Raw genomic sequence first — 14,931 nt, 5'->3', positions numbered from 1 at the left:
TCATGTAAGCTATACTACAAATATTTCCAACTTTTGAGCTGCCTCTCCTAACAACATTTCAAGCCCAAAGCCTAAGATGGACCAAATCCTATCATTCTTTAAGAAGGAGTTTAATACATGTAGTTGTTTTTTCCCTATCGCGCCCCTCTCTGCGCCTGAGATAACCTTACCATGTGTTATCATCGAAATCTATTCAGGCATTCAGAATTAGTAGAGATTCAAAGGAAATGTTGATGGACGAAGTGATGACAGACATTCGGGAGACATGAGACGTTGAATGCAGACCGCCGGGAGACAGTAGACGTCGTATGTATACCGCCAGGAGACAGGATACGTCGTATGTATACCGCAGGGAGACAGGAGACGTCGTATGTATACCGCCAGAAAACAGGAGACGTCGTATGTATACCGCCGCGAGTTTGGTTTGGTTTGTTTTTGTTTAACGTCCTATTAACAGCCAGGATCATTTAAGGACGTGGCAGGTTTTGGAGGTGGACAAGAGTACCCGGAAAAAAACAACCGGCCTACGGTCAGTACCGCCGCGAGACAGGAGACGTTGTATGTATACCGTCGGGAGACATAAGACGTTGTATGTATACCGCCAGAAGACATGAGACGTTGTATGTATACCGCCGGAATGCAGGAGACATTGTATGTATACCGCAGGGAACCAGGGGAACTCGTATGTATACCGCCGGGAGACATGAGACGTTGTATGTATACCGCCGGGAGACAGGAGACGTCGTATGTATACCGCCGGGAGACAAAAGACGTCGTATGTATACCGCCGGAATACAGGAGACATTGTATGTATACCGCCTAAAAAGCGTTTGTATACTGCTATTTGACAGGAGACATTGTATATAAATTGCTGTTTAACAGGAGACATTGTATGTATACCGCCTGAAAAGGGGACACAAGACGTGATATGTATACCGTCGGAAAACACCTTAACCTCACTATTTGAACGCCCTAATTACGATTAATTTCTCCGAATATTCAACTGATATAATTGCTCTGTTTTATTACACAACTGCTTCATTTAAGATAATGAATTAATACAATAAGCATAGTAATTATGTTTGAATTACCAATGATGTAACGGCGACAAAACGACAAAACGACAACAAGACATTTTACCACAACACATTGTTTGAAAGCATATTAACAAATTCAAACTGTCGTGTTATCGCTTTGTCGGGTTGTTGCTACAATGTAATAAAGCAATATTTTATTGGTAAAATGTGGTACATCTTAAACCTGCAACAAGTCGAATTAAAATGTATTATGACATATTAAAGGTTCTAATACGTCTTAATTTCGACATCATGGACGAATTTAAAAAACATCATGGAAATACATGAGAAAAATCAACCTAGTTTAACTACGAATTTTTTTAAAAGTACACGTATGTATGTATTATCATAGTGGACACAATGTTCGATAAGACTTTATGTAACATTGACTCGGATCAGGAAGTTATTTGGAGACGAGTTATCGTTCGTCTTGTCTAGGGCTACAAGGAAGTACCCGACAACACACCTCATTCCTAAACACCAAAATATTGAAAATATTATCAACATCGTGACGACTGTCAGAAGGTAAGGTTTACTGTAATTATATGAATGACTGACCGTTGTTGTTAATCTTTTTTTTATATTTCTTTTATTTTCAAACATTTTACATGGTATACATAAATAGACATCAACAAACAATCACTTGCACACTCGCACCCACAGCATTCAAAAGATCATTGTGTATGCTATGATAGGTCATACATACATACACACATACATACATACATACATACATACATACATACATACATACAAGCATACATATATACCTACATACCTACATACACACACACACCTACATACATACACACATACACACATATATACATACATAGCGAGGCATAACAAATATACTTGCATATGTAGCATCATGACATAACATAGTACAACATAGCATAAATAAACATAACATAAACAGGATTTTCCCTCATATTTTGTTATAAAAGGTCCTTTATAAATAAATAAAAAAAATAAAAAAAGTTTTCTGCAATCAAATGACAGATTTTAGAATTAACAGTACATCCTAAGGATGCAGAGTGCAGAGACGTTTAGTTTGGGAGGCCTTGATGGATTTTCTGCGTATAGCACGCATGAATCCAGTGTCAGGGAAGATCCTGCATACATAACATACATGTACATACATACACATATATATACACACACACCTATACACACACACGCATCCTCACACACACCCTCACAGACAGAAAGGCAGAAGACACACTAAGGAAGACAGATAGGAAGGGAGAGAAAGGAAGAGAGAGGGGGAGGTACCATTTCTTAATTACATACATGTAATTATTGCATACATGCATGTACAAGAATATTGTAATACAATATGTATTAAAAGATAAAATACTGATAAATCACTGGGCTAGTCAGCGATACAGACCACAACAGTCAGTGTTATGATATACAATAATAGAAGATAAGTAAAAGAAAAGTAAGTTACCTGTATTTATATAATAATACAGTGTATATAACAATAAGTTTAAGACCAGGGTAGGATGTGTAAAAGACTAATACAACTCATAGATCCAATAAAGGCTTCCACTTCCTCCAGCCTAAATCAAATTGTCTTTTACCATGGTCACTAAGACTGTTATACATATATTTTTGGACTACAAAATTATCTTTAATTACATTAATGAGAGCATTGATATTCAAAGAATTGCTAAGACATCTGGTTTTATATATGTAATGTTTCATAATGATTAAAATTTCGTTGTCAACAGAACTACAATTTTGTAAAACTATTCCAAAAAGAAATGTCTTTATTATATGCAAAAGGTATAAACAACAAATCTAACAAAGTTTCAAATTTATGAAGAAGAGTTTGCACCTCCTTGCATTCCCATAAGCAATGTATAATTGTCTCCCTTTCCATATTACATAAAGTACACATAGGGCTAGGATTTATTCTTATCTTATGAAGGAAGGTATTTGTAACTAAGATATGATGAATAATTCTGACTTGAAACCATATCAATTTAGAATTTTTTGTTACCTTAAAGGGAAGATTATATATTTTTAACCACATTTCTCTATCAATGTTAAAGCTCAAATTCCATTTCCTAGTACCTGTAGGAGTTGTTGTTGGAGTTATTATAAACCTGTAGAAGTCTTTCACACCCTTTTTGTTCTTAAAAAATATTTCTAATAATTGTGGTATAAAAGGGTGTGAAAGCTTCTCTGGTTTTAACTCGAGATTTCTTAAATAGCGTTTTATTGCCAATATTAATCCATGATATTGTAAAAAATTAGTATTAATTCCAAATTTTTGTATAAATTCGTCAAAAGAAAGAAAGGCTAGATTTTCAGAATTTTTCATCAAATCATTTAAAGTTAAGATACCTGTCATATACCAGTTGGGATAGAAGACAAATTTGTTGTTAACTTTAATGTCATTATTGTACCAAAGAGGTGTTTTAAGAATACAATCTTGTCTTTTTAGCCTCATATCTTCAGAAAAGTTTAATTTATCCCATGCTTTAAAGACATCTTTCCAAAATTTATTGTGGCACCTTGATATGCATGTCAGGTTTTGGTATCAAATAAAGGTGATTAATATGATGTAATGGTAATCCTACACAAACCGAAAGTGACTTGATAAAAAAAAAAATCAAATAATATTTTGTTATTATTGATCATACATACATCTCACGGTTTTCGAACAATACTATATTTACTTGTTGTTTTCAATGCAAAGACATAGACAAATACAACAAACAACTACTGTATAATATACTTAAACTTGTATACCAATAATAGACCATTTCAACAATCATTCTGGCTTTTTTAAAGATTTACCTCCCCTGAACCGTTCGAGTTAAAACCGCACCTCTGTTTAGTATGAACAGTTGTAGTTACTGACAGTATATATTATCTAATCTTATTATGTTTTTGATTCGAATGAGTGACAATTATATCACAGGGACTCGTCTCGTCTGTAAATTACACTCCAATCAAAGTTAGTACCTTAATCGCCCAGCGATACCTAAGTTCGGGGAAATCATGATCGTTGACAAATCGCTCAATATTTGTCGATGAAAATTTTCTCAATCGTCAGTCCGATATCTTTTCTTTAATTTTGTGTATGATTCAATATATATCATGCCTAGAATTGTCGCTAGATTTCTTGAAATATCCAGAAATGGTCAGATTTCAGTTAGTCGGACACTAGAAATATATGGCATGTCAACACTTCAGCTTCGTAAAGGTGAAATTATGGTAGAAAACAAAATTCCCCGTATACTAGTTAATATCTATATATTGTCAGTTTGCTTGTCCTAGCATATCATAACCGCTCATTGAGAACTACGTGTCAAATTACGCTCGATAATTTCAATCAACCAGTCAGCGCTGATGTTACACAATTTTCGTCTGCTCCTACAGGTGTCAGGGGTTTATTAATAATTATGTCGTCGTGTATTTTTGTGTTATTGTCGTTAGTAGGTGAATATTTTCCAAAGGGAAATGACGTAGACAAATATAATCTGATATAGCCTATACTAAACTTTTGTCCTGTTCCGATTTTGGCGGTATTCAGGGTGGCGATATAACGGGGTTTCAATACTATAGCCGTATCAGGCCTATAATAAGTAGATGTATACCTGAAACAAAGGCTGCGTTTTCACGTTTATTGCATTTTTGCCAGTGAAATATAAAAATTTATCAAACTTATAAAACTGATATTTTCACTGCAGCGATGAGCAGTGTAAATATAAGATTTCGCAGTGAAAATATAAGATTTTGCAGTGAAATTATAAGTTTTCCGTTTTTGACAAATTACCTTTGTATTCACCTCGTTGAAAGTATCCGATTTTTCCAATCGAAGCGGATATAGATAAATTGGTTATTTTGCTGTATTTCTGAAATTTTCAGACTAATTTTTGACAAAAAACTCACTTGACGTTATCTATTTATGCAGAGATTCTCCGATAACAGCAGAAAACCTTAAATTACGCTGATCAGTCCTTTCAAAATGGGGCCGTCAAGTTGACGTGGAGTAACGTCACAAAGAGATGACGTCATTACTGTTCCCGCACTTTTTGACAATATTAATTTTTCGATGTTTTTAATTTTGTTTTGAAGTTTATGAAATGCAATAAAAAGAAAATTGAATGGTTTCCCGTTAAATATCGATATTTTTCACTCTTGCCTCACACTCGTTAAAATATCGATATTCTGTCATACTCGTGAAATATATGTTATATTAGACGGGAAACCATGCATTCAATATCCTCTAAATATGGTTGATTAAGGTGATCTGTATCCTTTAAGGACAATTAATATATAAATTAAATTACAGTCATTAATCATATTTGTAAAATTCTGTTTTGTAACATGACCCTGGAGCAGAGCAAAGGTACGTCAAATAATACAAACATAAGTAAAGCGGGCATTACGCTGAACTAAAACGGTTATTAACGGGATTATATATAGCAACGAAAAAAAGGGGGGAGGGGGTATACGTAATAGAGAAATCCATTTCAAGGAAAATGACAGCGGTATTCCTGGTTGGCGGTATAACGGGGGGGGCGGTATACCGTGAGACTGCTGTTTATATATTAGTACCTACCAGCGCTATTTATACACGTACAGGAACACGTGATATTATGAAATCAGTCTTCTTTACACTTAATCACGTTATACATATTTCTTGACGCCTATCATCCAGAGGAGCCTATACATCACCTTTTATTTACAGACATGGCAGAAGCCGACCCGAGACCGGAATACAGATGTTTGATGTGTACGTCACCCTACAAAGAACCGAGGCTGCTCCCTTGTGGTCATACTTTCTGCTGCCGATGTCTGACGTCATACATCGAAGCGGAACACGTCACAGCAGACGAGGACCGACACTACTTCCCTTGTCCTGTCTGTGAGGCGTCAATTAATCCTGATGACGGCAATACGGCCGTAAGTACATGGGCGACATGTTTTCCGAAAAATGATTTCCTTGTTTCCTCTATAGCACAGTCCGCCGATGTCCTTTTCTGTGAGCCATGTCGACGCTGGAAAGAATCGAACCCTGCCGAGGTCACGTGTACCGAGTGTGAAGAGAAGCTCTGTAATCAATGCAGAATTTGCCATGAAACGGAACAAGGCATCATCTTCTCATCGACTTGTCTCCATCTCTGGCAATGTTGGACAACTTTGTGATGTAAAAGTCTACGAAATCTGCCATAAACATAGTGGAAAACCCCTGGACGTGTACTGTGTAGACCACAGCGCTATGTGTTGTAGTATTTGTGTGTCGGTGTCACACAGACAATGTAACAATGTTAAACCAATGGAGGATGTGATCAAGAAGACAATGGCAAAACAGAGTCTCGGTGAGACAGAATGGAAGGAGCTGACAGAGGAAACAAAGAAGATGTTAGATGAGGACGATTTAGGGATAACAACGCTAAACGCAAGAGAAAAAGAAGTTTCAGCGGAAATGACCGACAGGATACAGAAAGCTAAAGACAAGCTCGATAACCTCAACGCAAGATTTCAATCAGACCTCGCAGGTCAATGCAGAACATACAGACAACAACTACTGATTCGACGGAAGAATGTCAACACATTTCACATCAACGCGGAAAATTCACATCTGCTGATGTCACGTTCAGATCAACAGTTATCAGAGCGTCACCGATTTTTCGTGAGAGAACAAACAAAAAATCAGATATCGGGACATTACCGACGTATGGATCAAAACACAAAGAAAGAACCAAATCAGTTTGACATCACACTGAAGCTACAGGAAACGATTGATGAAATTATGAAAATGACAACCGCGGGAAATGTTGACGTCACCTCGACACTTTCACCTGTGTCACAGAATGCAAATGGCCGTATATGTTCCTTGATAGGATCTTTGCTTTTGACGCCTTCAGCTTCTGCATTTTCGGACTCGACTTCGACTTCTGACTTAATGGGTTCTCTGCAGCATCTGACAGTCCAGACTACTCTAGTAACGGCCGCGGTGGATGTATGGACCGGGTCGGTATCTTGTGTACATACGGTTAACACCAGTACACTTGGAGGAGAGGGAACGCCTTGGTTGACGGGAGGAATCTTTACTGACAACAATGAATTACTTATTACAGACTTCCATAACAACAGACTCCTACTGTTTGATGATAAATACTCCTACACGAGAGAATATAAAGTTAGTGGTTGCCCTACAGATATAGCACGTGGACGTACTGCTGATGAGATATTTGTGGCTGTAAACGAGACACAGATACTGAGATGTACACTACAGAATGGTCAGCTGTCCGTGGTCAACACTATCAGAAGTCCCCCTAGTACCTGGCCTGGGGGTATAGCAGTACTCGGGGACAACATCCTGGTCGGTACTGCAGATAGTGTGAAGGTTATGTCTATCGATGGGAAGGTCACAAAGTCAATAAAGAAGGTAGGAGGTAACACATACCTCGCAGTATCTACATCTAAGTCTACTGTATACCACAGAGATAACAATGACGTAGTGTGTAGACGACTAGACAGTGACGCAGTAGTCTACAGGTACAGGGATCCTGGTCTGGTTTATCCTGTAGGTATTGGACTGGACCGGGATGACAATGTGTATGTTTGTGGTCACGTTACCGGAAACGTTTACCTCGTTTCACCTGACGGGTCACGTGGGAGGGTATTACTGTCCAAGCTGTCCAACATCACCAGACCGTGGTGTATAGTGGTCCATCCAACCAAACAGGAGTTCGTGGTTACTTCTTTCCAGGAATCTACTGTACTTGAGGTGTACAAATTCAGTGACGACAACATATAAATACGTTTATGTAGAACATCAATGGGGGATGAATACGGTAGAGTAACTAGTGTGGGTAAGATTCGTTAGTCCGAATTAATCCTAATCCCGGTTGATGTAACGTTGTGCATATAGTACTGTGATCTTTCTGTGTTACTGAAAGTTTTTGTTAATTTAAAACTGATTTCATTTCTTTATCTGATTCCCGAAATGCATTTACTGTATTACATTACAGATGTATACAAGGTTAAGGTTCGTTAGTCCGAATCCCGATAGACAATCACCATTATACCGTATTAAGTATAGTATTACAGATGTACGTATGGTTCGTTCTTCAGAGACCCGGTACACTTAGACAGTATTATTTATCAAGTATATCCAGGGTTCACACCAGCATTTGAAATTCTTTCGCCAAAATTTTCGCCAAAGTGAATCTTTTTCACCAAATTATATTTTTTTGAGCCAAAAATTAAAAAATAGTTTGAGGCCTAGGCTATATCATCATTCATATCTTATTGATCCCTGATCAAGTTTACTGCCAACATACACATTAAACATGAAAAAGCTGAAGTTATCAGTATAAATTAAGCTAATAAACCTGACTATCTCAAACTCAAATGATAATACAATTTAAATTGAACTCAATACTTCTTTATTAAGTTAAAACATTAATATATGCTATATTTTTCAAATAAAGTAATCAATACCCTGTCATATAAGATATATTAAATAACATGGGAAAACACGTATTGTCATTCTGTGAAGGAGAGACTTTGGTTATATATTGATTATAAAGATGTTAGCAATGAATTGACGGTAAGCTTAATTATAAGTCCCACATTCGTCTATGAAGTATTATCCAGATGTTATCTTGACGACATAGTGTTTTAATCTAAATCTTTTTTAACATTCCCTATATAATATCAGCTGGCAATGCAATGATGACAATGGACACACAATAATTCTTTAAAAACATTTCCTTTAATCAGAGACGTATGTACCTCTCATAACATCAATGAAATAACGCAAACTTTACACCGATTAGTTAAATTATACCAAACCAGAAATCAAACGTGTGACTTGCGTTTAATGTCGGTCTATTTCGCCACAAAATAGGCTATGATGTCATAATGACGTCATATTTTTATTATAATGTCACATCGTCGGGAGGTGACACCGTTTATCATAATATTGTAAAAGTCTATAATATCGGAACTCATTATGACAAAAAGGACAATCATTTGCAAATTGCAGTCACGTTTACACCATCATATGATTCATCCCCACTTTGCCAACATGTTATTTTTGCTATATTAACATTACCTGCATTTACCTGTGGAACATTTAAGATATGACCCACTGGGTGTTATAGCCTGAGTCAATATGTGCTATAGGCGTATGGTGTACGAGTCCTAGAAAGACGTTTCAGCTGTATGGTCTCCCTAGCACCACTGACGAGTCATGGACAGATGGAACAGCTGTAGAATGCATATGAAGTTCAGTATCAAGCTTATCCTTTAACTATGCCTAGATTTATATGTAAATAATCCATCGTCGTGTTTATGAAGAGTAGAAACATAAAAGGGAAGTAATTCTCAAATCTTCGGAGGACATTTATCAGAGAGCATACTTTTCTGCAACACACCACATGGTTTAACAATGCGGTGCCTGTAGTACAGACTTACGGGTTTGTGAGACTGCAGAGGAAGCTATATATTTTGAAAAGACTGTCGTTGTGAGAGACATCATATCGCTAGATGTTCTATAAGACCGTGTTTATAATGTCGCATTGAAAGTACTGGTATCATACCTACAGTTCTCGGTCTGTAAGTAAAGAGACGACGTCATTAACACGATGGCGATCGCTAATTGTACAGCTATTACTCTTAACTTAAAAGAAACAGTTGATCTTATCAAAGAAATACGATAATTTTATATCTGACTCGGCATTAGATAACGTCGCAGTTCCTAAACGACCACCGTGTCTTCAAAATGATAACGTCCATATATCGAGGATGGTAGTGGTAGTAGTAGATGATATTACGATATATACGTACTTGGATGAAGTTGACGCCGAGAGCCTGCGAACCCATCAGTCAGCTAGACAAAATAAAGTATACCGTCATACCAATGTGGTATAGAAAGTATATGTAATTATGTGGTATACCGTCATACCAATGTGGTAGAGACAGTATATGTAATTATGTGGTATATCGTCATACCAATGTGGTAGAGATAATATATGTGTTTATGTGGTATACCATCATACCAATGTGGTATAGATAGTATATGTATTTATGTGGTATACCGTCATACCAATGTGGTAGAGATAGTATATGTATTTATGTGGTATACCGTCATACCAATGTTGTATAGATAGTATGTGTGTTTATGTGGTATACCCGACTATACCGTCATACCAATGTGGTAGACATAGTATATGTATATATGTGGTATACCGTCATACCAATGTGGTATAGATAGTTTATGTATTTATATGGTATACCATCATGCCAATGTGGTAGAGACAGTATATGTAATTATGTGGTATACCGTCATACCAATGTGGTAGAGACAGTATATGTAATTATGTGGTATACCGTCATACCAACGTGGTAGAGATAGTATGTGTGTTTATGTGGTATACCGTCATACCAATGTGGTAGAGACAGTATATGTAATTATGTGCTATATCGTCATACCAATGTGGTAGAGATAGTATATGTATTTATGTGGTATACCAGCATAACAATGTTGTATATGTATTTATGTGGTATAGATCATACTAATGTGGTATAGATAGTATATGTATTTATGTGGTATACCAGCATACCAATGTGGTATAGATAGTATGTGTATCTATGTGGTATACCAGCATACCAATGTGGTATAGATAGTATATGTATTTATGTGGTATACCCTCATACCAATGTCGTATAGATAGCATAGATGTATTTATGTGGTAAACCGTCATACCAATGTGGTATAGATAGTATGTGTATTTATGTGGTATACCAGCAAACCAATGTGGTAGAGATAGTATATGTATTTATGTGGTATACTGTCATACCAATGTGGTAGAGACAGTATGTGTATTTATGTGGTATACCGTCATACCAATGTGGTATAGATAGTATATGTATTTATGTGGTATACCAGCATACCAATGTGGCATAGATAGTATATGTATTGATGTGGTATACCGTCATACCAATGTGGTAGAGAAAGTATATGTATTTATGTGGTATACCGTCATACCAATGTGGTATAGATAGTATGTGTGTTGATGTGGTATACCAGCATACCAATGTTGTATAGATAGTATGTGTATTGATGTGGTATACCAGCATACCAATGTCGTATATGTATTTATGTGGTATAGATCATACCAATGTGGTATAGATAGTATGTGTGTTTATGTGGTATACCAGCATACCAATGTGGTATAGATAGTATATGTATTTATGTGGTATACCAGCATACCAATGTGGTATAGATACAATGTAGTATGTGTATTTATGTGGTAGAAATGGGTGACCAGGCCGGCTCAGTGATGACGCAGTGATTACACTATTTGTAATGATCGTAGTCGGTAGTATATATTATTGTTATATATAATATAATATGTATTAATTATAATGTTCGTTGTATTAATTACTGTAATAATAAAAATCATCATAATCCATGCACAATTGTGTCTCCTTTTTTTTTAAATGAGTGTACACTGTTTGGGTTTTACGATTACACGTTGAAAATGGAAGTTTAATGTAAAATGCCGTAAAAACAACTGTTTTGTGAGTCACATTTCCCTCATCCCCTCAACAATTTATATCTCTAAGTACATCTTCCATGAAATGAAAGCTATCAGCAAAGAGTATCCATCCACAGGCTTGTAATCCTACTAGCAGGAACCTGTACAAGGAGTATCCAACCACAGGCTTGTAATCCTACTACCAGGAACCTGTACAAGGAGTATCCAACGACAGGCTTGTAATCCTACTAGTAGGAACCTGTACAAGGAGTATCCAACCACAGGCTTGTAATCCTACTAGTAGGAACCTGTACAAGGAGTATCCAACCACAGGCTTGTAATCCTACTAATAGGAACATGTACAAGGAGTATCCAACCACAGGCTTGTAATCCTACTAGTAGGAACCTGTACAAGGAGTATCCAACCACAGGTTTGTAATCCTACTAGTAGGAACCTGTACAAGGAGTATCCAACCACCGGCTTGTAATCCTACTAGTAGGAACCTGTACAAGGAGTATCCAACCACAGACTTGTAATCCTACTAATAGGAACCTGTACAAGAAGTATCCAACCACAGGTTTGTAATCCTACTAGTAGGAACCTGTACAAGGAGTATCCAACCACCGGCTTGTAATCCTACTAGTAGGAACCTGTACAAGGAGTATCCAACCACAGGCTTGTAATCCTACTAATAGGAACCTGTACAAGAAGTATCCAACCACAGGCTTGTAATCCTACTAGTAGGAACCTGTACAAGGAGTATCCAACCACAGGCTTGTAATCCTACTAGTAGGAACCTGTACAAGGAGTATCCAACCACAGGCTTGTAATCCTACTAGTAGGAACATGTACAAGGAGTATCCAACCACAGGCTTGTAATCCTACTAGTAGGAACCTGTACAAGGAGTATCCAACCACAGGCTTGTCATCCTACTAGTAGGAACCCGTAGAAGGAGTATCCAACCACAGGCGTGTAATCCTACTAGTAGGAACCTGTACAAGGAGTATCCAACCACAGGCTTGTAATCCTACTAGTAGGAACCTGTACAAGGAGTATCCAACGACAGGCTTGTAATCCTACTAGTAGGAACCTGTACAAGGAGTATCCAACCACAGGCTTGTAATCCTACTAATAGGAATCTATAATGGAGTAAACTGCTGCAGCAACTCATTCAAAATATCATCAGCAAATGTAGATTGAAGTGTATTGTTAGTACACTGTATCAACCTACATTCACACCAGAGCAAACATACGTATGGCCAATTAGGGCTTAGTGGACCTTTGATTACACGGTGGTACAAATTCGCACCAGTGTTTGAAACGGAAAGACGTTCTTACTTGCAAAACTTACTACTTTATATCAAACAGAAACATTTTTCCTATATGTGCATATTTTATACACATATTTATAAATCGCTAAAAACGCTTCATGTTCAAAAAATGTTAATCCTAAACATTTACATATTAATTTTGTTCAAAACATTTGAAGTGAAGTTCCGAGATAAAATAAATATTAATTCGTTCCCAGATAAGTATGAAGGAGGTAACTCTTGTTTTGTTTCCTCAGGTAGACTAAGTATAGTTCAACCGTCCCCAGTACAGTTACTAATCCCTGTCTAATTATCACCACCGGACATTCCTACAGAGCCCAGGTAAACAGTGACAAAATACCGTCAACACCCAAGGTAGTATTGATAATTTCTATTATTTTTTTCTTTTACATTTTACTTTTTCGTCAATCACAACTAGTTAAAAAAGGCAAGACAAGGACACTTCTTTAACGGCCACGTGGCCGATTTTGGGCCGATTATAGTACTACGTTGAGTGCCAGCGGGCCGATTTTAGGCCGATGCAGGACAGTAAAAAATGAGCATATTATTTTCTTAATTTATTTACATGTATTACAGATTGATAGGGGAATATCTAAATACACATTGAAATAATTTTTTACGTCATATCATGGTTAATGGCGTCACTACAGGCAAATAATGACGTCATTAGAACAAAGCCTTGAACAAGATCATCACGTTGTTCCAGGGAACGTCATTTTTACTACATGGTACATCAGCGTGTTCGGGTTTTATATTCTGGGCCACACGATCATTTTTATTTTACATAAAACAGCCGATTAGCATCTTGTGTTTCTTTTTCTGAATCAGATTATATTTTATTTTTCTTATGAGTTGTATTTGGTAATTAGTCTAGTTCAAGGGACGAAGATTATTTCTGTCTCAAAACATTGTGTTCATCATCGCATAATTCACGTTATATGCCTACATGTAGATCGATGATTTTGCCGTTTCGGTATTTATATTTTGGAAAGTCATAAAACATAGGATTTGATAGAAAAAAATTCTAATAACCAATAAAATAATCAATATTATGGAATAGGCCACAATTTCCCGGAGCGGGCACCATGTAGATAAATATGTTGGTAGTATGGAAATTGTTAGTGGAAACTATCGCACACATTGCCTCAAAGCTGAATTAAAAAATGTGATAAATTGTCTAAGATAAGGTATAAGAATATGTGAATCACTGCATTTACTGCAAGTGCAAAGATAATGTTTAGGAATGTGTGAAACTGTACATATATTTACCATATACATGCATACAAAGATAAAGTTTAAGGATGTACAAAGTTAATGTTTAAGGTATGTCCTTAAAACATGAAATCATTGAAACCTAATATGTTACGATATCGAGATTCGTTACACATCCTTCCGTTTATTATAGATTGGATAAGTACTGAATCAACTAGGAGAGTTAGTATGAACTAACGTTCAGATTTAATGGATGATATAATATGATGTCACATTTAATTACACATACTTATGTAATGTAATCAAGAAATCAAAGTTCCATGGTGGACACTGCGCAAGAACATTTGTAGACCCGCTCTTGACAAAACTACCTCATTGAAAGATTCTGCCAAAGACATCCGGCAAGAAAGTCCATCCGACCACATTATACTGACAGGGTATACCAGTCATCCGACTCCAAAAATGTACCATCACTTCAGACTCTGGTTTGTCTCCACAAGGGAAAAGCCAAAAGTTTTTGTCAAGAGACATTATGAAGAAGATACTTGATAGACAGAAAAGAAAAGATATGATCTGAAATTAAGTCGCCTCTTACCATAATGGAACGGGGACAGCAGATACATTTTTTTCACGCCCTATATATATATGTATATTTTGTTAAACCTTTAAGTTATATTATTTATTTATTTATTCATTTACTTTTAGCATCTGTACACCACCTAAGATGTTTCCTAATGAACCATAATAGGCCCTCGGCGAATTAAGTATCGGCCGAGGGGGGTCGTTTTTACAA

At 36.6% G+C, this 14,931-nt stretch overlaps 1 protein-coding gene across 1 annotated transcript; it reads left to right on the top strand.

The window, feature by feature from the left end:
• Positions 1 to 6,174: 6,174 nt before the first annotated feature.
• LOC117339796 lies at positions 6,175 to 7,863 on the top strand. The gene has a single exon (XM_033901505.1). The coding sequence runs from the start codon at positions 6,175 to 6,177 to the stop codon at positions 7,861 to 7,863; it is 1,689 nt and encodes a 562-aa protein (XP_033757396.1).
• The last annotated feature ends 7,068 nt before the right edge of the window (positions 7,864 to 14,931 follow it).

Source organism: Pecten maximus, chromosome 12, assembly GCF_902652985.1.
Source record: "Pecten maximus chromosome 12, xPecMax1.1, whole genome shotgun sequence".
Taxonomy (NCBI): domain Eukaryota; kingdom Metazoa; phylum Mollusca; class Bivalvia; order Pectinida; family Pectinidae; genus Pecten; species Pecten maximus.
Note: the sequence above shows the minus strand (reverse complement) of the source record. Positions and strands in the feature narration are given on the sequence as shown.